General features: G+C 47.9%; 1 protein-coding gene across 1 annotated transcript in view; it reads right to left on the bottom strand.

The window, feature by feature from the left end:
• The window catches only part of IGSF8 (immunoglobulin superfamily member 8), a 395,119-nt gene that overhangs the window by 23,229 nt on the left and 347,707 nt on the right, over positions 1 to 24,183 (bottom strand). Inside the window, exon 6 of the mRNA XM_069635441.1 lies at positions 20,803 to 20,957. Within this exon, the coding sequence (XP_069491542.1) occupies positions 20,836 to 20,957 (122 nt within the window). The 3' untranslated portion in view covers positions 20,803 to 20,835. The remainder of the gene's footprint in view (positions 1 to 20,802; positions 20,958 to 24,183) is intronic.

Raw genomic sequence — 24,183 nt, 5'->3', positions numbered from 1 at the left:
CAGTCTCCATAATCCACCCATCCCAACTACTTATCAGCAGGCAGTGGGCAGAATTGGCGGGAGGGAGAGAGGTATCCAATCCAAACCGTGGGGATATTGATAATGTGGAAGTGTCCTCTGCTCTATATAATATTATTTTCGAATCTGAGAGGGCATTCTAGCAAGGAACAACTAACCACACAGGCAAGGAGAGCTACCAAAACCACTGGGGTACCACTTGCCAGAAAATAAGCTATGTACCTGTTTAGGCCTTAAACCTTTCAGGGGAGGCACAGACAGGGAAACCTAGAAGCTAACCGGGAATGACATTGGAGGAGCCAGATGAGGACTGGGTGCTGGTGACTATCCTTGACAGAAGCCTTTGACCAGATCTGTGCTTTCCCATGATGAGTCCTGCTGTTTCCCTGAGTGCCCAATAACCAAGGTTTGCCACGTAAGTAGATTGATTCAGATGACAACAAAAGTGTGAGGCGATTCTGCCAGCCTTCATCTCCTTCTTGCACAGTAGGTAGGGGGGCAAAACTATGTAGACCCTGGCCATATTTAACTAAAAAGATAACCCAATTCCTCATAGAAAACCCCCTATCCATTTATATTGAATAGTGTTGGGAACTACCTGCCTTAATCCTGTATATTTAATTGTGGGTGAGGGGGACACAACTATGTAAATCCTTAGCACATTTAATTAAACGTAATTCAATTAATTCCCATATAGAAAATATCACGGGATGAGTTTTGTTCCAATTCGAAACTAACATTTTATCCTCAGTGTGTTACAGCCAGTATAGTCAATAAAGTAATTGGGTGACACTATTTTCCTGTAACTCCCGACTTCCTTACAGAAGAGCGGTGTCCTTAATCCCAAAATAAGAGTCGCTAAAAATCTGCATCTGAATGAGTGTTGAAAAACGATTTTCCCATGGAGTTCATTTCCCAAACCCTGCCTTTCAAAAAAAAAAGGAAAAACGATTTTCCCATTGAGTTAATTTCCCCAAATCTAGCTTTTCTAATAAAAACCCAAAATGATGTTCCCACTATATTCCCACTACCTGTAACTTACCTCAAAACTAAAGGGGTCATATCTAATCGATGCCTGGAGGGTGCGGGTTGATGGGAGAAAAGAGCTTTGGGATAAACCAAGCAATCCCTGTGTGTTTTCAAATTCTTCTATCGGTTAATTTGCAAAGAAATCTGATGTAAGTTGTGACTGCAAATCTATAAATTCTACCTGTGTTGTTGAAGGTACTGAAGGTATCTTAGAAATACATGTCCATCAATTGATGCAAGTAAGTTGAAGTTGAGATTTTATTGTGCCACAGAGTTGGTGGCTGCTGTCCTTGCGATTGATTTACTATTCATTGTAGTAAAATTTAAATAAATATATATATTAATACTATACACAAGCCTGGTTCCTAGCTTATTGGTGGTACAGAGGGTATCTGCTGTTCAGTATTATATAGGTTGGAGGTCTCACTAAAGTTGAATCTGCTAAGCACTTTGTTGTGCACCACCTTTCTTTGGGGGTCGGGGGGGAGGGGACTCCCTGGGTTGAGAGTGACCGTCCAATAAACCGTGACACTTGTCACAGGATTGGTGTAAACAACCCGAAAAAGGTGGGTACAACAAAAGCATAATTTCTACACTACCCATAAAATTAATTTTACAATTGTTATGGATTCCCCAGCAATCACGTTCTTCAGATTTCTAAATATAAGGATTTGTGGGTACCATTCAACAATGTTAGCACTTTGACTTTTTTCCAATTGTTAGCGTTTCTCAGGTTTGAAAATCATCTGTACAACAGTTACTGTTCTACAACTGCTGGCAACCTTCTAAACCACCATTCTTTAGCCACCATTACATTGCAGAAGTGGACTAGCCATATGCAAATTAGTCTCGTACTGCCACCAATTGACATAGTCCAACTCGAACTGCTAGGCCACATCCTATTTTGACTGAAACATAAGAAACCCCAGACATGTTTCAGCTTTTTTCAGCCTCATTAGTGATGTTCAGCTTGTTTTTTCTATTGTCATACTGAGTTGGACTGGTATGCCCATATATGAGTCCTGAGCATGCAGTGCCTGGAGATCCACGCTACACTGCACTGATGAAGGACAATGAGGCTGAAACATGTCTGGGGTTGCTTGTCTCTCATTCTAGACAGGATGTGACCAAGCGCCTATGTGTGGGCCACCCTTTTAGGGTAGGGCCATGCCTAATTTGCACATTGTTTTTCCTCTTGGCAGAGAAGGCTTAAAAAAATAAGAGTCTTGAGGATTGTCAAGAGGAATGACAAAAGTTATGATTAACTCAAAACCTTCCAACCATCAACCTTTACTTTTTATTTTGAATATCTGTCCTTGAAGAGAACATGAAATCTACATGCAAGGAAAGGAACAAGTTACTTACCTGTAACTGTTGTTCTCCAGCATGGGTCTGGCATGGATTCACATGCTCATGAATATTCCCCGTCGTCAGGCTGGGAATCCTCGGTAAAGAAAAAACCAGTATCAGTTTCGTTTCTGATCTGACTTTCGTAGTAATAACCAATCACTGGTCTCTGCGTCATACTGACCACAGCCAATGACTGCCCTCTACCTAAGCCCCACCTCTGGCAGCCATCTTCAGATTTGGAAGCACGTGAAGTGGCAGTATGACCAAGTGAAGAGCCGCAGAGGGGTAGGCGGGAGGGTTCGCATGTGAATCCATGCCAGACCCGTGCTGGAGAACAACAGTTACAGGTAAGTAACTTGTTCCTTCTACAGCATGGGGTCTGGCATGGATTCACATGCTCATGAATAAAGAATACATAGCAGTACACACATGCACAACCACGGGAGGTGGCAAAGGCTCAATATTAAGCATCACATCAAACTCAACATTAAGCATCTTACCTCCTCACCAGGCTCACCTCAGGCGAACAGGTTGCGCAGCACTGCTTGGCCGACCCTGGACTCCTCCCTGGAATCCCGGTCGACGCAGTAGAATTTCGTGAAGGTGTGCGTCGACCTCCACGTAGCAGCCCTGCATATGTCCAGCAGGGGCACACCAGATAGGAACGCCGTGGTAGCTGCGATCGCTCTGGTGGAATGGGCTCTCGGACGGCCAGGCAGCGGTCGGTTTGCCAACCGATGACAGTACATGATACAGCCGGAGAGCCATCTGGAAATGGAAGCCTTCGAGAGAGCCTTCCCCTGATTGACAGGTCCAAAGTTCACAAAGAGTTGTGACGTCTTCCGAAAACACTTCGTGCGGTCCACGTAGAACTTCAGCGCTCTAGCCACATCCAGCGAGTGCAAAGTCCTCTCAGCCGGCGACGAAGGCGACGGGAAGAACACAGGCAACACCAAGGGTTCGTTAAGATGGAAGTCCGACGGTACCTTGGGCATGAAGGAGGGGTGCGTCCTGAGCACTACCCTCGTGTCGTGAAAAGTCAAGTACGGGGCCTTGCAGGAAAGGGCCTGGATCTCTCCCACTCGTCGTGCGGAGGTGATGGCCACAAGAAACGCTGTTTTCCACGACAGAAATTTCAACGGAGCTGAGTGCAGAGGCTCGAACGGAGGTCCCATGAGCTTGGTCAGCACCACGTTGAGCTCCCACGCCGGGGCCGGAGCCTTCACCGGCGGGAACGATCTGAACAGTCCCTTCATGAACTCTTTCACCAGACGATGAGACCACAAGGACGTCCGCCCCGTGGTTCTGGTGTATCGGGAGATCGCAGCAAGATGAATCTTGATGGACGCGTGTGCCAGTCCAGCTTTGGCCAGCGTCAGCAGGTACGGCAGTACTTGGGGGGCCGTAATCCATAGAGGGTTAATCTTCTGTGCGTGGCACCAGACAGAGAACCTCTTCCATTTGTGTCCGTAGCATTTAAGAGTCGAGGACGCCCTGGCCTTTGCAAGAACCTCTCTGCAGTCGGCCGGTATGTCGTATCCTCCAAACTCTAGCGCTGCAGGAGCCAGGCCTGCAGGTTCAGCGATTTCGGGTCGTGGTGGAGGATGGCGCCTCCTTCTCTGGAGAGTAGATCCGCGTCCACCGGCAGCTTGATTGGCGGGGACGCCGACAAGTCCAGAAGGTCCGGGAACCATATCTGCCTCGGCCACGCAGGTGCGACGAGGATCATCCTGCACCGTGACCTCTTGAGCTGGTTGACGAGCCGGATTAGCAGTGGCAAAGGATGGAACACGTAGAGGAACAGGCCCTCCCAGGGGAACGAGAAAGCATCGCCCATGCTCCTCGCCTGGGGAAACCTGCTGGCGAACCTCCGGCACTTGGAGTTCGTCGCCGTCGCGAACAGGTCGATCAGGGGTGTGCCCCACCGTCGGAAGAGGCGATCCACTAGATCCTGCCGTAGCTCCCACTCGTGGCACGAGCGCAGCTCCCTGCTGAGTGAGTCGGCGATGGTGTTTTTTATCCCTGCCAGATGAAACGGCACCAGAAATATCCTTTGGGCGATGGCCCAATGCCACAGGTCCTGCGCCTCCTTGGACAGTGCTGGGACCTGGTTCCGCCCTGTTTCCTGATGTAAAACATGGTGGTGGTGTTGTTGGTGAAGATCCTCACCACCTTGCCCTTGAGGGACGGAAGGAAGGACCTGAGGGCCCAAAACACTGCACGGAGCTCCAGGACGTTGATATGTAGGGATTTCTCCGTCGGGAGCCAAAGGCCTCTTGCGTGCAGATTTTCGGTGTGCGCTCCCCACCCTTCCAGGGAGGCATCCGTGGTCACTGTCTCCTGGTGGGCTGGGGTCTGGAAGTCCAAGCCCGCTGTCAGATGCGCGCGGGTGCCCCACCACCGGATCGCTCATTGGAAACTCTCGTTGAGTGTGATCCTTTCCTCGAAGCTGCCCGTCGTTTGGATCCAGCGCGCGTCCAGGAACTCCTGCAACAGGCGCATCCGGAGCCTGCACATGGGAGTGAGGTAGATGCAGGAAGACATCATTCCGAGGAGGGACTTGATGGACCTCACCTTGGCCGCGTCGGCCACCAACATCCGTTGCACCTTGCCCAGGATGGTCCTGGTCCTCTCCTCCGACGGGGAGGCCAGAAGGGACACTGTGTTGAGCCTCGCTCCCAGAAACAGAGCGTCTTGCGCGGGTACCAAGTGGGATTTGGCGTAGTTCACAGAGAATCCCAGGTCCGTGAGAAGTTGGACGGTCCTTGCCGTGTGAACCACGGCGAGCTCCCTCGTCTTGGCTCGGATGAGCCAGTCGTCCAGGTAGGGGTAGACGTGGATCCCCTCGCGGCGCAGCTGCGCCGCCACCGGTGCGAGGCACTTGGTGAACACCCTGGGTGCCGACCGTAGACCGAAGGGGAGGGCTTTGAACTGGTAATGACGCCCTTGGACCACAAACCTGAGGAATTTTCGGTGCCCCTTTAGGATGGGAATATGGAAGTAGGCATCCTCCAAATCCAACGACGACAGGAAGTCTCCTTCCTCCAGCTGACCCAGGACGTGCTGGAGGGTGCCATCCGGAACTTTTGCGCCTTGATGAACTTGTTCAGACGTCGCAGGTCCAGGATGGGGCGCCATCCCCCCGTCTTCTTCTTCACGAGGAAGTATCTCGAGTACACTCCGGAGCCCCGAAGCCTCTTTGGGACGAGTTCGATGGCGCCCTTCCTGAGCATCGCCTTTACCTCCAGGAGAAGTTGAGGGATGTGAAGTTCTTTCCTGGCCACGGGGGGGGACGCGTGGACACCTTCTTTGAAACTGGAGCGCGTGGCCCCGGGCCAAGGCGTCCAGCACCCAACGGTCGGTGGAGATGGACTCCCACACGCTGACGAAGCTCGCCAGCCGGCCTCCCACCGGGGTGCTTCGGTGGGGGCCCGACCCCACGGTCGGTTCAATCCTGCTTGGACGAGGCTTTGCCGCCTTGACCTCCTTGGCGACGACGGCGGAGTCCGCCAGACTTGCCTCGTCCTCTGTAGGCCTCCTGAAACGAGCGGGCCGCTTGACGGTAGGTGGAGAAACCGCCGCCGGAACCTTTGGAGGCGCCCTTGCCTCCGCTGCTCCGAAAGGGCGTCCGTCGTTGCTGCAGAACTCCCAGGGCCCGGGCCGTCTCAGTGTCCGCTTTAATGGCCTGAAGGGAATCGTCCACTGTTTTGCCAAACAGGTTGTTCCCATCGAAGGGCATGTCCAGGACTCTGGTCTGAACGTCTTGACGGAAGTCCGTAGCCTTGAGCCATCCACGCCGCCTAAGGCAAACGCCGTTGCCCAACTGGCGGAACCCAGTGTCGGCGATGTCCGTCGCAACGGTAATGGCGTGGTCCGAAGCCACCTCACCTTCCTGCAGGATCTCCAGGGCCTCTGTCCTCTTGTCGTCCAGCAGGAAGTCCAGCAGGGGAGCCAGTTTGTACCAGAGCTCCCTGTCGTAGCGGGCCACGATAGCCAAGGCGTTGGCCGCTTTAATCGTCGTCGCTGCCGACGAGATGACTCTGCGTCCCATAGACGGAGTCCGGGGTAGGCTGCGCCCGGAGGCACAGGGGGGCCGTGTCCGGGACCCGGTACTTCTTCTCGTACCGGTCTCTTCTAGCTGGCGTCGTAGAAGGGTTCTTGAGGAGGGTGAGGCCCTCATCCCAAATGTCGTCCAATAGAGGCACTGAGAGGACCGTCTTCCTCTTGGCCTCGCGCCGCTGATAAAGGAAACCTTCCTTCTTCTTCTCCTCAGGGCAGAGTTGAAAAAGCTTGGATGCCCTGGAGATCATGGAGTGGAACGATCCAATCTCGTCGGGCGGAGAAGCCCTGGTGGGAGGCGACAACGGTACATCCTCGTCGTATACCTCGTCGTCCGTACCCGTCGCTGCCGTGTCAGTCCCCGTATCATCCCCTCGGGTGGACGGGGAGGAGGGCTGGAAGGGGCGCGACGGCTGAAAAGGAGGCGGAGGGTGGATCCTTCTTTTCTTGGTAGGGGGAACACCAGAAGGTCCCGGTTCTGGGTCCCCCGACGGGAGAGGTTCCGTCGGCAACGGTAGTCTCGTCCTTATCTCAGAGCATAAGGACTGTATAGCCAACAAAATGGCCGCCGAGTTGTCTCGCGGCGCTGGCAGAGGGGAATCCGACGGGCGATCAGGGGCCCCATCGGTACCCTCGACGATGTCGTCGTCACCTGCGTCGGGATCCATCCCGACGGGTCGGTCTTCTTCCATGCCGAGGCCGTGGCTTAAGACTTCGACCAGCTCCTCCTCCGAGGTTGAGGCCGAATCTACGGCGACGCCCTGCCCCCCCCTTTTTCTTCCCCACGGGGGATTTCACGGGGGTCCTATCGATGGGCACAAAAGATGACTCCCTCTGAGGTGGCAGGGAGACTCTGAGCCCCGAGGTCGCCACCACTGGTGCAGCCTGCACAGGCTGAGCCAGGGCCGCCGCAACAGTTTCGATAGAGGGCTTGGCCGGATGGATTAAGGCCTTCACCACCTTAGGTGCGCTCACCGCCTTATCCTTGAGGGGGGGGACACCGCCTCGCTCCCCCTCCGATGGGGCCTTCGAGCTCGACCGGGGCCTCTCCAGGAGCTTCGCCGGGAGCTCGGCCTTCCTCTTACCCGACCCAGAGCGTTGGCTCGTGGTTGATGGTGCCGGGGAGGGTGCGCCCTGCTTGGCGCCCGTAGAGCCCGACCGTTCGGCGCTCCCGGTGCCAGCGGACTCGCGGTGCTTGGCCTTATGTTGGACCCCCGTCGCCGGGGCGTCCTCAAAGGACTTAGAAGACCGCTCAGATTTCTTCTTCTTCTTCTCGCCGGACGGGCTCTTCCCTTCTAGCCAGTTGGCGAGACGTTGATGGCGGTCCTTCATGGTCCGCTCCGACATGTTGCCGCAAAACGCACAGTCCTTCTCCACGTGCGTCTTGTCCTCATGTAGGCAGTAGAGACAAAAGGAGTGTTCGTCCTCCTTGAAGACGTTCTGCAGCTGGCATCCAGGGCAGACCCTGAACAGCTTTCCGGGCGTCGAGCTTCCCTTCTCCTGGGCCATGACCGGGCCTGAGAAACTTCTGGAGTCCTCCAAAAGCGTAGCTCGACGAATCTTCACCCTTGAGGGGCGCAGACGAATCCGACACGGGTCCCCGTTGATCGGATAGTGAGTCGGTGGAGCTTGAGGCTCTTTTGACCGAAAAAAACGACGTTTTTGAGAAAAAACGTGAAAAAATAGCACTAACGCTCGAGAGCAATAGCACGAGGATCCCAACACATGAACGTGCAGTAAAAATCTGAAGATGGCTGCCAGAGGTGGGGCTTAGGTAGAGGGCAGTCATTGGCTGTGGTCAGTATGACGCAGAGACCAGTGATTGGTTATTACTACGAAAGTCAGATCAGAAACGAAACTGATACTGGTTTTTTCTTTACCGAGGATTCCCAGCCTGACGACGGGAAATATTCATGAGCATGTGAATCCATGCCAGACCCCATGCTGGAGAAAATGTAGAAACAACCTTGTTATTCAAATATTTGGGTACATACCTTTACTAAAATAGTTGACCAAACTGAGAAATTGAAACGCAGATAAACCCTATTAATAATGGAAATAATATGAATATTAATGGTAATAGCTGAGTGCACTATAAAACCAACATTTTATCATTTTTAACAGGATTAATACTGCTAGACTTGTCCCCCAGAGCTGGAAACCGGCTAGAAATTGTCACAATATTGAAAAAGAAAAGGGGACAGCTCATCACTGTGTAATTGCATAGCAATTTCACTGATTTATGGCCTAGCAAAAGTATATGTCAAGATGTTATTGAATCACCTAAAAGAACAGCTTTACAGAAATAACTTGATAACTAGCACTCAATTGGGTTTTCAAAGGGGAATGGAGGCAGTATATCAGCCATTTTTTACACTTCCTTTACCAAAGTTTGTGTGTTTTAAGAAAGAACTGTTTTTAATTGATTTAAAGACTGCCCTTCATGGTGTCAACAGAGCTATTTTGTGGAATGTTTTATCGCAAATTGGGATTCAACTTGAGTTACTCTCAGAGATGAAGAGACTTTTTAGTGGTACAGGGTAGTCAATAGTGGGGCCAGGTGGTGAACAACTGACCCATTCAATACTGAAACCGTCATGGCGCAAGGATACATATGAACTATTTTATGTTTTCATATTAGCATTTTCTCCCTTTGAACCTGAAACAGTGACACGGGAGACCCAAACTTAATTGACAAAAGTGGGCATTTTATCGTTTGCAGATGATGCTGCTAACCCATTCAAATTCCCACTTTGCCTAAGAAAACAGCTGCAGGTGGTGTCTGATTTCTGGTTAGAGAGTAAGCCAATTGAAAACTTGTAAGAAACTGTAATGATAGCATACCATCCAACTAGACGTTTGATGACTACAATCAGTTAAAATGGTGTGCCTAAAAAACAGGTAGAATATTTTGACTATTTAGGAGTTGGATTCCATCATAGATCGAGTCTTGAGTACCCCAGTTTACCCATAGTAAACAGCTGGATGGGAATGGTTCAATACATCAAAGGGCTCCTGGAAGACCTTGACTGCTCCCATCAAGTAAGCAAGACATCAGAATTATTTGTTTAGGATAATGGGGCTACAAAAGGAGAGTTTGAAATTTGACATCCGAGACCCAGATTGCTAAAACTCTGGGACAGAGCAGATTTAAAGATGATTTGTGTTTAAAGACAATGTCCGGGCAAAACGACTTCGCCCACATAGAGAAGAGACCTCTTTTAGCCAAATTTCACCTCAACAGCCTCCCACTGGCAGAAATCGCTGTGGTCTGGTCACCAGGTAAATCCGATCAGTGATGCCTTTCTACTTTTTATGCTCAATGATATAAATGTGGTGTTCTTTGAAACAAGTTACATCCACCAAGCATAACGTATAAGAGAAAGAACACACAAAAATCGAGGAATTGATACCTAGAATGCTACTATTGTAAATTGCGCACAAATAAGGAAAAACAGTGACCTTCTCCAAGACACTTGATTCAAAATTTGTATTCAAGTAATGTATATGCATTTTATTGCAGTTTTTGCACTAACATGAAGCTGCTAATGTACTTGGGATGCCCATTTTCTTGCAATGATTTGCACTTTTTGTAAAAAGGCTAAAATAACTGCTCATCATGCACCATGATGCAAGGTCTTAATTGGTTTAGAGTTTTTCGTATTTAACTCTCTGCACAAAATGATGGTATTTTAAGTAGGTAACATGTATGGATTGTTGTTTGATGAATTGTATTTTTTCTATCTAAAACATATTTGAGTTCATCTCCTCTGAAAACCCAGATATCTTGTTTATCACAGGAACCTGGTTCTCCGACGACTTCTGACCCAGCACTCGCGAGAAATTCCACACTAACTACACACTGGTAACTCAAAACAGAACTAGCAGAGAAGGCAGGATCGCCATCCTCAATACACCTCACCTATCCATCTCACACTCCAAGGCACATGCATGCAATGCAGACTGTGAATCACTCCTAGTGAAATTCCTCATCAACCCCACGGTAATCCACAGCTTCTTACTCATCCACAGACCCCCCCATGGGCCACAACAGGCACTTCACTAATGCCCTAAGCGACTCCCTACCGGACATCCTGGTCTCCCACACCTCGCTCACCATCCTTGCAGACCTCAACAAATGATTTGATGCCCCAGACAACCCCATGATGCGACCACTCTTGGACAACCTGGAAGCCCTCAACGTAACTCCACAGGCAACAGGTGCCACACACATGGCAGGACATGTTCTCGATGCAATATTCAGCTCCACCAACCTTATCGCCACCCCCCCCCCCCCCATGACCGCTCATATGGACGGACCACGCACCCATTTATTTTTTGCTCCTGCCAACCATTTCCCCTCCAAGCGTGGCCAACACTGGACCATCCACCCGCGTCTGGCTATGGAACAAGGTCATAGTACCCCTGGACCTGACCGACTCCCTGCTCTCCTCCCTCTCCAACTTCGGGAGGACCACCCTCTATCAGTCACTATGACCTATGGTTCTCCAATGCCTTTCTACCTTTCACCCTCTTATGGTCAACCTCCAATAGACAATGCCCCTCCCCCAGATGCATCACCCCTCTCCTCAAATCCCTCAAAATACTCAACCACTCTGTTGAACGCCTGTGGCGGGCTGACTCATGTCCCCGTAACAGAACAGCCTACACCCATCAATCAGATCCAGGTCTACAAAGCCAAAAAAATCATTTTACAGGAACAGAATCTCCAATGCTCGTAACACCATGCCACAACCCGGAAGGGCCGTGAATCAACTTCCAACGGACATCCACAGCACAAAAAGAAACACCAGGTTTCACAGCCCCCGTCATTATGTGGCTTCGCCGTTCTATCAGCGTTGGTTGTTGCCATGGAAACGCTTTTTGTAAACAACTATCTGAGCACATTTCGTTTCAATAAGTGCTGCGTGTGTTATGGCCATGTGAGCATATCACGTGTCTTGTTTCCGTCGGTTGCAGGCAACGTTTTGTATAAAGCCTTTCTTTTCCAATACACTTCTTCTGATAGAACTCAGGTACTGTGATTTCGCTTGTTTGTTTCATCAAAATCTGATCACGGTTTCCCTTTATTGACTACTCTACGTTTGCCGATTCTGCTTTGTTATACTGTCTGAACGTTGCTAGACCACAACCTGTCAATTGGACTGCCTCTCTCACGGACATCTGTTACGTTGGCTATGTAATTTCTCAGCGCGTTCCCGACCGCTCTTCGGTCGGCTCTCTCTATGGGTTCTATTTAACACCAGAGACTTCCAGACTGCGGCGCTTGGAGACTGCTCCTGCCAATCTCTCTTATCCTGCGAGTTCCACATGCTCATCCTTATCCTCATCTACAGCCAACACCAACCAAGAAGATCCATCCGGATTCCTTTTTAATCTGTACACATGGACACATTGCAGTTACACACTTGTGCACCAACCCAGATCTAGTGCGTCCCTTGTTCCGTTCGGGGTAGTTCCCATACTAACCTTCCTTCTCTTACGTTTGGTAACTGGACTTCCTTCTGGACTGCCCTCACTCTACACGTACTTGGTAAGCTCCCGTTTTCTGTGGGTTATTTGGTGAAGTTTTCGTGTAAACATAGTGACTGGTGAATTGTTTTCTTTTCTGTTTTCCCATTTCCTTCTATAAGGTGGAATGAACCTAGAAGTTCTTACCTAATCTTACTCCACGGGAGAAGCACAGTATCCAGGGCCATAGTCCAATTTCAATTAATCTAGTGTATGCCCATCGTTCCACTCATTTGATAATTCTTTGTTCTGCCTTTGACGTTCGGTTCTAATCCTCTATCATTTACTTTCAGCATGGGTTACAGCGTTTGTGGTTCTCCCGCTCTTTCATTTGATTTGTCACTTTGTTCTGTTACTTTTAAAAATAGCAAAAGGGTGTATATCTAAAGGAAGATCTCCACCTTTCCGAGTGAGGCAGAGAGCTCGGCCAGGACGGGCCCGGGTCCATCTTTTATTACCCAGCCTGAAGCATCTGGTTCATCAAATCAGAGGGGCAACTGAGCGAGTACTTGACAGAATCAGAAGTCAATGGAAGCATCTGAGACTCTCACTAATCTCATGCAAATGGTCACAGACCACCGAAACGACATGATTGCAGCTCATGATGCTTTGCACCAGCGCATCGACTCTTGACAGGATATCACGAGGGTCCCACCACAGGGCCCCCATTGATTCTTTGGGTGCCAGCGCATCAGGGTCAGCTTTTCCTTTGCCCCGACAAGAACCTATGCCGGTTCTTGTGTCAGCTCAGTTTCCTCTAGCTCCACCTGAACGAGTCACAGGCGAACCCAGAGCATACCGCACATTTATACGTCAGTGCAGATTGCACTTGCTATGTCGGCCAGCCTCATTTCCCAACTAAACAACCAAAGAGGCTTTTGTGTTATCTTATCTTGGTGGCACTGCGGCAGTACGGGCTAATCCCTTGCTAGAGTCCAACAGCTACTTATTGTACGATTGTGACGCCTTGGTTACTGCTATGAACAGGGTCTTTGACACCAGATATAAGTCACAAGCCACTGATCTTCAATTTCTCAATCTTCGGCAGGTTAGCTTCACACTACATACTAATCTGGACAAATTCAACCAACTAGCAGCCGAAACCGGCTGGCCTGAAGAAAAGAAGGCTGCTGTGTTTTACAAAGGCCTCTCTGATGATCTCAAGGACACACTTCCACTGTCCCTGTAGTCCCAATGGAATTCCCCGAACTTCTGGATTTGGTACTACAGGTTGATGGCCGAAGGGCAGAAAGAAGAGGGGAAAAAAGGGCTGTCCCGACGGCTGTCGCACGTCCAGAATTCCCACCTTCCGCACGGCCCAGCCCTGAACCCATGAAGATTGGGGCAGTCCGTGGGCCTCCGTTTTCAGTTGAACGAGAACACAGATGTAAAAACAATCTGTGCATGTATTGTGGATCTTCGGAACATCTCTTGGACAGCTGGCCCAAAAAAACACCACACAGAGAAATGCCAGGGCCCCGCAATAGATACAGCCCCGTTGCCGAAACCCGTTTGGCAACGCTCCAGCTTCTTAGCCAAACTCACTGACCGAACAGCCTACTTACAGCTCAGCACTTTCACTGAGTCCAGCCACCTGCTCGACTCCACCCAATCCGACTTCAGACCCCTCAATGGAGCCGAATCATCCCTAACCTCCATATGGGATGACCTCTAAAGGTCCTTGTGAACTGAGGATAGCACAGGGGCAACGCGCTGGTCTTGGAAGCAAGACCACACAGATGAACACAGGTTCGAATCCCAGATCCGCACTTAGAAAATGAACTCGGGTATGGCATTAGGTGCGTTATAAAAAAAACAATTAAATAAATAAATAAATAAAACACAGACACAGAGGGCTGTATTGCACTAATACTCCTCGACCTCTCGATGAGCTTCAATACCATTGACCACAGCATCCTCATCGACAGGCTCCACTCTCACTGCATAAGGGGCACAGTCACTAAGGTGGATCTCTTCACTCCTCGCCAACAGATACTAAATCACCCACCACCCACAGAGTCCCACAAGGCGTTTTCCTATCACCCCTTCTATTCAACCTCTACATGAGACTTCTCACCCGCACCTGCTACAACTACTTAAAGACACTGTGTTCATTACTTAGGATCCCCAAGTCCGTCTCCACACCCCACACTGATCGCGCATGCTGCCTCTCAGACATCCATCACTGGACGATGGCCAACCACCTCCTCCTCAATCTCAGAAAAACAGAAATAACGCTCTGAGGGCAGACAAGTCTCTTCCACCAACCCACTACCTGGCCTTCTGCCTTAGCCCCCTCCCCACCCCCCACTGGATCCACCATAGTAAAAAACCTGGGATGCACCATGGACACTGACCTGACATTTTCACACCACATTAACACTGTCTGAATCTTGCTACCTACACCCCCACACTCTCAGATGCATCTTCTCTCATCTCCTACCCCCATAGAGTCACTGCATTCTTGTCCTTTGTCCTCTCCTGCCTAGACTACGCCAACTCCCTCTACCTGGGCGCCCCTGCTTATCAACTCAGAAAGCTCCAAAGGGTCCAGAACTCTGCAGCAAGGCTCTTTGCCCTTTGCCGGAGAGAACACATCACCCCCGTCTCGGGAGGATAGCTCAGGGGCAACGTGCTTGCCTTGGAAGCAAGACGATGCGGAGCATGACAGGTTCGATCCCTGTGTCCACGCTTGAAACCTCTGGGTATTAAGCACGTTATAAATAACCTAGCATATCATATATCACGCTCCGTATCCTCCACTGGCTCCCGGTTGGATGACAGGCCGCTTTTAAAGCAATGTGCATCACTCACTGCGCTCTCCACGAGACAGGCCCAGAATACCTTCAACAGAAAATCACCTGCTCCCGACCCAACAGAAACCTGCATTCAGGCACCGCACTCCTTGTGATCTCCACCTTCAAATCAACTAGAATAGGAGGATCCTCCTTCCCTGTCCAAGCCCCCAGTATCTGGAATTCAATGCCGTTTAACATCTGATGCATAGAGGACGACCTGGCCTTCCGGACAGCCCTCAAGTCATGGCTATCCCCCCTACCACCCTGACAAAACCTGCCTTCTTGCGCTAGTCAACCACTTCAGGTAGGCCGTGGCAGCAAAGAACTTCCATAAAATCACAGAATGACAGTAAGAACAATCTAATAATCTTCAGCAGAACACAGGAGAGAGTCCATGCCACACCTACGAAACCAAGAAGCCAGCCAGGGAATCACAGGTATGTATCGCACTCCATGCTTAGGGAAGCAAGTTGAAGGCAAGGCCACCCACCCGCACACATCGGCAACCATACACCATTCCCAATGACAAATCGCAGAACACCTCCGACAATAGAATGCAGATATCACCCACAACATAAATGTGGTCTAGCTGGACACATGAGCTCTACTACCCTAGCATCGTTAAAGCACCCATTCACTTTCGAACTTGATATGAGTAGCTAGCAGGAACTTGACAGCCACCCCCAAAAACCCCCACCCCCTACCTTTAATTTAGCCAAAATGCACACACGCATTCTAAACTCCTCTGATCACCTTTCCCAAACCTTGCACTACGGGGTGCCCCGAGGGTGTTCACCTGCAGTGCTTTGAAGTCATACTATGGGATAAAGGCGCTAAACAAATGACTGTGACTTACTTACCTGTATAATGCTCCACTGCTACTGAGCTAGGTTTTGCTATAAAGATATATATAAAGATATATAACAATAACAACACTACGTGAGATACATCTACTGAGGAATGTTGGATCTGGTCCTCTGTGCTTATTTTGTAACCTAATATTAATAGCAGATAATGGGGAATATTATACTAAGATACACATTTTTATCCATTGGGTTCTCTGGAAGAGGTTCACCGACCAATTAATGGGACTGACCAGTGGTCATCAAAACTTAAGTGCCTGCACCACATGCAATCCGTAGCATGAAGATTTCAAGCCAGGAAGGACAATATTTATTTTACTTACTAATGAAAGAACTCAATTAGACAAACTAACATTAATCTCATTGAAAGTTGCAATTAATGTCTAATGCCCAAACCCTGCCTTTTTTGTCTTTAGATATTGTCTTTTAATGAAAACATGTCCCTCTCACCTCCGCATCTAGATGGATTTTTACCAAATGCTACCCCTGCAGGGAAGAAGCCCTATGGGTGACAACCAAGAACATGGTATCCTCATAGCCCACGTAACCCTAACACACCTTCCTACTCCCCCACCAACATTTTCCCTAGTATTCCTATATGTTTTTGCATACCAGCAATAAAAGAAGTACTGGGAAGAGTGTAGACTCTGCAAGGCGCATGTATTTCTTAAGCACCGAGACGAGGGAGAGACTAGTTGCCTCCCTGACTCAAGATCAGTACTCGAACGAAGAAGAAGTGTTGAAGCATAGAGAGAACCTACAAGTTTGTGAATGAACAGTCTAGATTCTCTGGAAACCTGATTGGGCAGAGCCCATTCGGCACTGAAGAGCGGAACCAGGAAGAGGAGAGAAGCCCTCCCTGGAGGAACTGTAACTCCAGAGAGGAGACCAGAGGAAGTCGTTGCTGGGGGCACTGCCCTGCAGGCAAAGCTGTCCCTATCTGGTCCGCCACGGAGAGGCTGACCGGAACCGTGGAGAAGCAGGCGCCAAGCCACAAGAAGCAGTGGGAACTTGCGGTCGACAGGATCCAAACGCTGCAGAGCCGACGCAGCACACCAGGGCACAGTGGGGACCATGAGAGGCCCGAAAGGACACAGGAAAGCCTGCACCCGACAGAAGAACAACGGCAAATCCCTTTCAGGCACCTGGGTTGTGCAAGGAAGGCATGAAATCAACAGTAAGACCGACACAAGGGACCACAGTTCAAGGGTGTTTATTGAACTTCAACAAGGGTATGATAAACGCCTATCTAATCCTAAATCTACAGGTAGGAGCAAGCTACGACCATCAAATAGAAATAATGCAGTCCTAGCGGTGTCTTGTCAAAATAAAAAGGGCCTATACTAAACAAAAATATTGCCAGCCTTACCTCTAAATACAAATAGTGTAGTGAATAATGTTATGAAAAGAAAGAAGTAATCAAAATTATATGTCAGGATGTTAAGGCCGTTGGCCCCCCCTTGCCCACGTTTTCAGCACGGGACAAGGCGGTTCACTCGAGCGCAGCACACTCTTTTGCTTCTTCAGCTCAGGACACAGTTCAATTACCAACATCAGGGCCTTCTGTGCGCAAGTCTCTTTACTCATCAAAGTCTCTTGATTCAGAGGGCCTGATGGACAAGAATGAAAGGGTATTTTCCTCTCACAAGTACCCAATTCAGATTATTTACTCTTCACCCTGGATCCATCTCAGTCGGGCTCAGATCCCTTTTACACAATGATTGTTACTTTAGATAACCCTCTTCTGGGCTCAGATCACCCTTCTTAATGTTCAGAGAATATTCTTTCTCGGGTGACTCACGGTTCACCCCGGTTCCCCCTCAGCCGGGCTCAGATCCTTCCTCTTACACAATTAGACTTCCTCAGCTAGGTTCGCTCCAATTTCAGTTCGTATTAACTATCGAAGACTTCCCAATGTGCACAGGGCTTAGCTTGACCCGTTGCAGGACCACTTCGATCTGACAATTTCTTTTCACATTTGCCAACCAGTTGGATACCTCAAAGAGGCAAGAGATCTTCGCATGAGCATCCACGAGGCGCCAGACCACTCTGTGTACGGTATCTTTCTTGGCTTCAAAAGTTCAGCCACTCCTCTGTTATTCAATTATATTTGTGTCGCTCGTCACATACGATTCACACACTGTTCTCTTTAGATTTCTCCATACAATGTTGCTGCTTGCAACTGTGGTTTTAAACACAGGCTGGTCTGGTTTCAGTCTCCCTGTCTCACCGGCTGTGCTGACTTTAATGGCTCTGCCAAGGACAGTACTACAGCAGCAAATGCTCCTCCCCACCTTGGTTATCGACACGGGGGGCCCCGGGTACCTCTGATACACAATGCAGGTTTCTTCAGCTTTCATTCCAGGTCTTAGGTTTCTTACTTTCCAAGGCTCATGAAAGTAACGGTCTTAAAGGGTCAATGGCCCTTCCCTCCTTGCAAACCTCTATGGTCTCGCTATCTTTCTCCTTGTATTTAACTGCCATCTTGGAACTGCTGCTTCCTCGTGGGCTTTGCCTTTCTCAGAGTGTGCTTTCGTGCTCCGGCTTTTATCCGTGTGGGGAAGTGGTATGTGTAATGATCAGTAATTGCCTGACCATTGTCTTGGGACATGTCAGGTATATGGCTCTGGTGTTAGTCCGTTTTTGCTCACATGAGCTGTCTGTGAGAAAGTGTTTGTGTCTGGAATGGGGGGTTAAGTTCCTAAGTATCCCACCTGGTAGGATGGGGAAAAGGTGTTACAGGGAAGGGGATACCGCATCTCGCCATCCGGTATCCCACTTCCACTCTCCGAAGACCCCTCATCCAGGTGATCCTCCTGCACTGGTCCTCCCCCAGGAACTGGATCCAAAGGCAATGGTCGTGTCCTGGCCACCTGAATGACAGATCCCCGGGGACTAGCGGGTGAGACACCTTCAGGTTTCTCACAGTTGCCGGGACGGTTGGTGGGCTTTCTGAAAGACTGACAAGTGTCAGAACACAGGTCAGGGACCTGCACCCTTTTATGAAGAATAACCCAAATCAGCTTCATAGTGATAGTACCTGGCAGGATAGTGAACCAGGTGTGCAGCACCAATTAGAGTTACCATCGCACATGAAGTTTCACCCAGTATTTCATGTCTCTCCCCTCAAACCAATTAAACCAAATACACGGATTAGTCCTCCACCAGAGCCCGAATTACTCGATGGGGAACCGGAGTATGAAGTCAAATCCATCCTGGACTCCAAGGTGGTTCGGTCCAAATTGTATTACTTTATAGACTGGAAAGGTTACAGACCCCAAGACTGAACATGGGCATGGCTATGGGACCCCGCACCCTTTTATGAAGAATAACCCAAGTCATCTTGAAAGTCACAGTACCTGGCAGGATAGTGAACCAGGACTATTACACAAAATCAAGAGGAATACACAGGTTTCGGACCTGCACCATAATTTGAGAGCCCATGTAAAATGTGTAATTTTGACGTGGAAAGCAGGCATTCTGCCCAGCCCTTGTGAACTGTGAACCCAAGAGACCTCAGGAGATAGAAGCAATGTAGCACCACAAGCTGGAACTTTGTTTGTTTTCCTCAGAAAAGAAGTGAGATCTGGAGAAGGAAGAAATTCCCCTTAAGATTGGAACTGTGGCTCATTGTCCAGAAAAAGTGAGTCATTCTTCTGGACCAAGATCCACTACTCTTTCCTTATTAGTTACAAGTGTGAGGGATAGAAGGAGGCATTTTGACACAACAGTTCTCTTTATTTAGCATTTTACATTCTGCCCGGTTCCTTAGTAGTCATGGAAACCACTCAGAGTTAGGTTAGGGAGAGATAGGTTTCCTCTTTATTTTTGCCTGAATAACAGTTTTTGCCAATTACCATGCCACCATTGTGTCAGACTCTTACTTCTTCCCCCTTACAAATTGATACGATTACCAATACACTTGGTGCATATACATATCCCAAGCACATTGACCAAAAGTACTTACATTCCAAGTGAATTTCATATTGTATGTGCATACACAGATGCTGACGGCCTTGTCTGCTTGCTAATATTCCATGAATATTGCACTTAAGTATATTTCCAGCTTACTGTATGTGCACACACTTATTCTGAGTGCACTGTGTGTAGTTGTCATGTGTTTGTTTTTAGAGCAATGTGTTAGGGGTGTATGTATATTCCTTCATAAACTATTATTTGTGCCTGTACTATGGTTACATTCGATGTCTATTGTATATACGCATTGTGTTTGTGTACACACACACACACACACACACACACACACACACACACACACACACACACACACACACACACACACACACACACACACACACACACACACACACACACACACACACACACACACACACACACACACACACACACACACACACACACACACACACACACACACACACACACACACACACACACACACACACACACACACACACACACACACACACACACACACACACACACACACACACACACACACACACCTCCCCAACCCCACCCCCCCCCCCACCCCCTGCCTTCTCCCACCTAAGTGCGATTTTTAAAATGGATGCAGAGTGCACCAGTTCCAGATAAGGCTCAGTTGTATTCCAAACATCTTAAAAGTCGAAGCAGACAATGTGGAGATATTGGCCCCGAAAGAGAGTTTTATTGTCTTTAAAGAAAATCAAATGCAAATAAGAACTTTTTTGCATTGTTTTTTGACTTAACAAATGTGCTAAGTGTTGATGAGGCCAGAACAGATAAAGGGCCAATTTAATTAACTTACTTAGTTGCAGTAAAAAGTTAGAGCCAAGTGTTTCCTCAATTTCAATTGTAAATTATGAGGTAACCTTAACTATAGTGTTGCTAAACCACCAGACAAAAACATTTGCGAGAATCTAAAGCTGGCGTCTAATCCTGAAAGCACTATGTGATAAGATTCCCTTCAAGCATAACATTGGTGCAGGCTAATATTAAAAGCAGGTATTGTACTGGGGGTAGTGTGAATTAAACTTGAATTTGTAGTGTTATAACACTTCCTTTGGACTGAGTGTCTGTACCTAATGTTGGCATCCCACGGTATGTAGGCTCACAAACATTTTAAAATGAATCAAAACAACATTAGAATTTGATTTTACCTAGACGAACTTGAAAAAAAGAAGTCAACACACCTTCACTGATGATAACAATCTTGCTAGTTCCATTCACCGTTTGAGATTTCGAAGATGCCTCATGTAGCAACACGTTACAGTGGAGATAACAGCAATTCCAACAAACAGGGCACTGGCGACTCCAACGATCAATGGTAGGAACAGGAGATCCATGGCTAAAAGAGAATCATATGGAACAAAGTACTCTTTAGAATGGCAGTTTTACAATTGCAGTGTGCCAGAAATTCTAAAGGATTATAATGTCTTTGAGGTAGTAACTCGATAGGAAGATGATTGCAAGGCATGGCTCAGAGAGGCTGCTGTGCTGCACTTCTCTTTCCTTTTATTTCAACAACAGGAATGAAAGTCACATCTTTGATTTTTTGCTCTAATAAGCCCATTCTCCATGCTCCTCTTACTCCCCATGTCCTCCAATCCTTATCTACGACCTCCTAGAAAGTCCCTTTGCAACCTCCTCTTCTCTTGCTGCTCATTGATAAAAAGATGAGTATACACGTATGCCATAATTACCAAAAATTATAAAGATAACTGATAAATATAAGTAACAGGGTGTGTGATTGAAAGTAGGATTTACCATTTTGTTTTATGTCCTTATTCCAACCTGGGTGCCATTCCAATATTATTAGGCTCCTGCTTCAATGCAAGTGATATCTTTTGGTATTTTGCACAGTACGAAGTTCCAGGGTTTTCTGCCGCAGGTGGGCTGAGAGCACTGTTTTTTTGTGTTGTATTAAAGGAAAGGACCTTATGGTTCTGCCGTTTACACAGAGAAACATAAAGAAGATGGAAGACAGGCATTGTTTTACCCTTATTTGGTAGTGGTGCCAGCAAGTTGAACTTGAGTCCCCTCTTTTTAGTATTTCGTGTGTTAACGAATTGCTATGCCCTCAAGCGAAAAAAAGCAAGGGATACAATTGCTTTCAGAAGCCCCACTTAAAACATTAGGGTGTTCCGAATGGCAACATATCTTAGATACCTTTATGCAAGTGTGGAGACAGCCATCAACGACTTTATGCCATCTATGTCTTTACGTTTGCAAGAGTAGTTATCTGCTGTAGAAAAGCATGGCCTAACCTATAGCCCAAGTGAAGGAGATGGTGCTAGGACAGATGGTAAGATGGATTTCCAAAATCAGTCCTGGTGGAAGAACTTTGGGAGGTCGCCCTATTTATGGTAAACAGGGAAGACAGTGAGAGGTTAGCCAAAACCTATTCAAGGTAAGGTAGCTGCGCAGTCAAGGCTTAGTCTCAGGAAACGTATGAAATTGCTCTAGGGTTACAATGAGTCCACACCAATAATTTAAGTTAGACAGTAAGTACATAAAAATACAGTTATTTATTAGGTCATCAGTTACGCACTAAACATAACAGAATCACAGGTAAGCATTGTCACACAAAACCTTATATAACATATATATAGGAGAATAGAAATGCATATTAATCAATAACCAGTGCAATACAGTTGAGTAGTCAGATGTAAGGAAAATGGGCAAACCCAACACAAGATAGCTAGCTTCCCTCAAGTCCAACCATGAGATGGTATGGGGCCTTGTGCCCAAAGGTTACAAGTCCCAAAGTATATCTTATTCAGATAAGGTAATTCAGCAATTAATTAGTGGGCTGTGGTAGTGCTTTTAGAAAGTTTTTCAAGTTAGATGAGTATTTAGGAAAGTACAGGTAAAGCGCCGATCTCAATCCTATTCCCTAGGCTAGGCCTAGAAAAGCATCCTTAACCCATATTCCACTACCAGAGGTCAGTCCAGAGTGAGTTTAGGGTCAGGACTTTATTCCCAGTGCTACCCTATGCAGGACAGGGGGCGGCAAATTATAACCAAAAAAGTGATGGGTGGAAGGTTTTGAATAGATCGGAACCACTGGCACTGCTCTGGGCAACCTTCCACGTCGCCCTTTAGCCCATCTGCACCAGTGCAAAATTCAGGTACTGCCATCAATGGGAGCAGCCCAGCCTGAACTGCTTGGCCAGGTCTCCTATGCATGGAAACACAAGCAACCCCAGACATGTTTCGGCCTTGTTGGACCTCATCAGTGAGGTGCAGCTTGATTCCCAATGACGCAGCGAGCAAGGGATCTTGCTTTGCCCTAAACAAGCGGAAAAAATGCCATATCACATTCAGCAATTAAAACATGCATCTTAAATCCATATAGCCCTCTCTTCAATCATATCAAAAGAGCAATTCTTTAAATACAGTCCATTTTAATCCTTATATGAGGCAGCATTCATTCAAAGATTTCAACTGGCCAATGCATTTCGGACCTAGTTCGTCCTTAGAGCTGAACACTTATGTATAGAAAACAAAAAAATAATGTAATGTGTAGTGTTACTACAATTCCTCCTTTTGAGGTAGTGTTCTCATGGTATATCACACACCCGCACGCAATTTATATTAACAACGTTTAGGGCAAACCGAGAGTGCATGGATTTCCAAGGGCAACTTTGGAATATGGTTTTGTAGTGTATACCCTAGTGCCTAAGGCTTTACCATTGTGTTCCGATAAAAGTAGAGTAAATACTGTGAGATTAAACTATAAGTAAATAAAAAAATACAGTGGTGCCCACCTCTTTCCAATTGTTTGCAGAGAGCAAAAGACCCACATCTGGGCAAACACACTCTCACTCCCACTCTCACTCTCTAAAAAGTGATGGGTGGAAGGTTCTGAAGGATGTACGTGATTTCTTCGGATATATTTCTCCTACTGCAGATTTTACCAAATCCATTTCTCCAAAAAACCAAATCTTTTTAACTTTATTTTATTGAATGCGGGTGAAGACCCCCCCGCGAACCCTTTCACCCCTCCCTACCCTCACAGTTTGTGTAAGGACGCACAGCTTTTGCTGTGACCCATATGCACAGGGACCCGCTCGTTGTCATATTCAGTGTGCAGCATGGATTTGGGCTAGAAATTGGATACTCTGCTGGTTGCTCAGCAGGCACATCGGGCGACTCTAGTGCAACGTTCTTCATGCCAACAGGCACATCAGAGGGTATATCGGGAGGTTATTGTGCAATGTTATTTAAGCAAACCTTTGGTAAGTACAGAACCGGAGGGTGTGCGAAATGCTCACTGACCGTGGCTGGAGGTTTTGTCGCCTCCAGTGCAAACGTTTGTCTCTTCCTTGATGCCAAATGAAATGCTATGTTCCTTGGATCAATCTACAAGTGTTACGCTCACCTGGTCTCTGCGGAGGCGTTGGGGCACGGTTGCAGCCCTCCCAGGATTCTCAAGGATGGTCCTCCTCATGGTCCTGGTTTGGTAGGATTATTGCAATGGAACTGCCTGATTAAACGTGGAGCATGGACGTGTTCGCTGGGTTCCCATGTCCGGTCTTGGGGTCCGTAACCTTTCCAGTCTATAAGGTAAT

The sequence above is a fragment of the Ambystoma mexicanum genome, chromosome 1q (genome assembly GCF_040938575.1).
Source record: "Ambystoma mexicanum isolate Mex_15411 chromosome 1q, UKY_AmexF1_1, whole genome shotgun sequence".
NCBI lineage: Eukaryota > Metazoa > Chordata > Amphibia > Caudata > Ambystomatidae > Ambystoma > Ambystoma mexicanum.
This window is presented reverse-complemented; position numbering and strand designations above follow the sequence as displayed.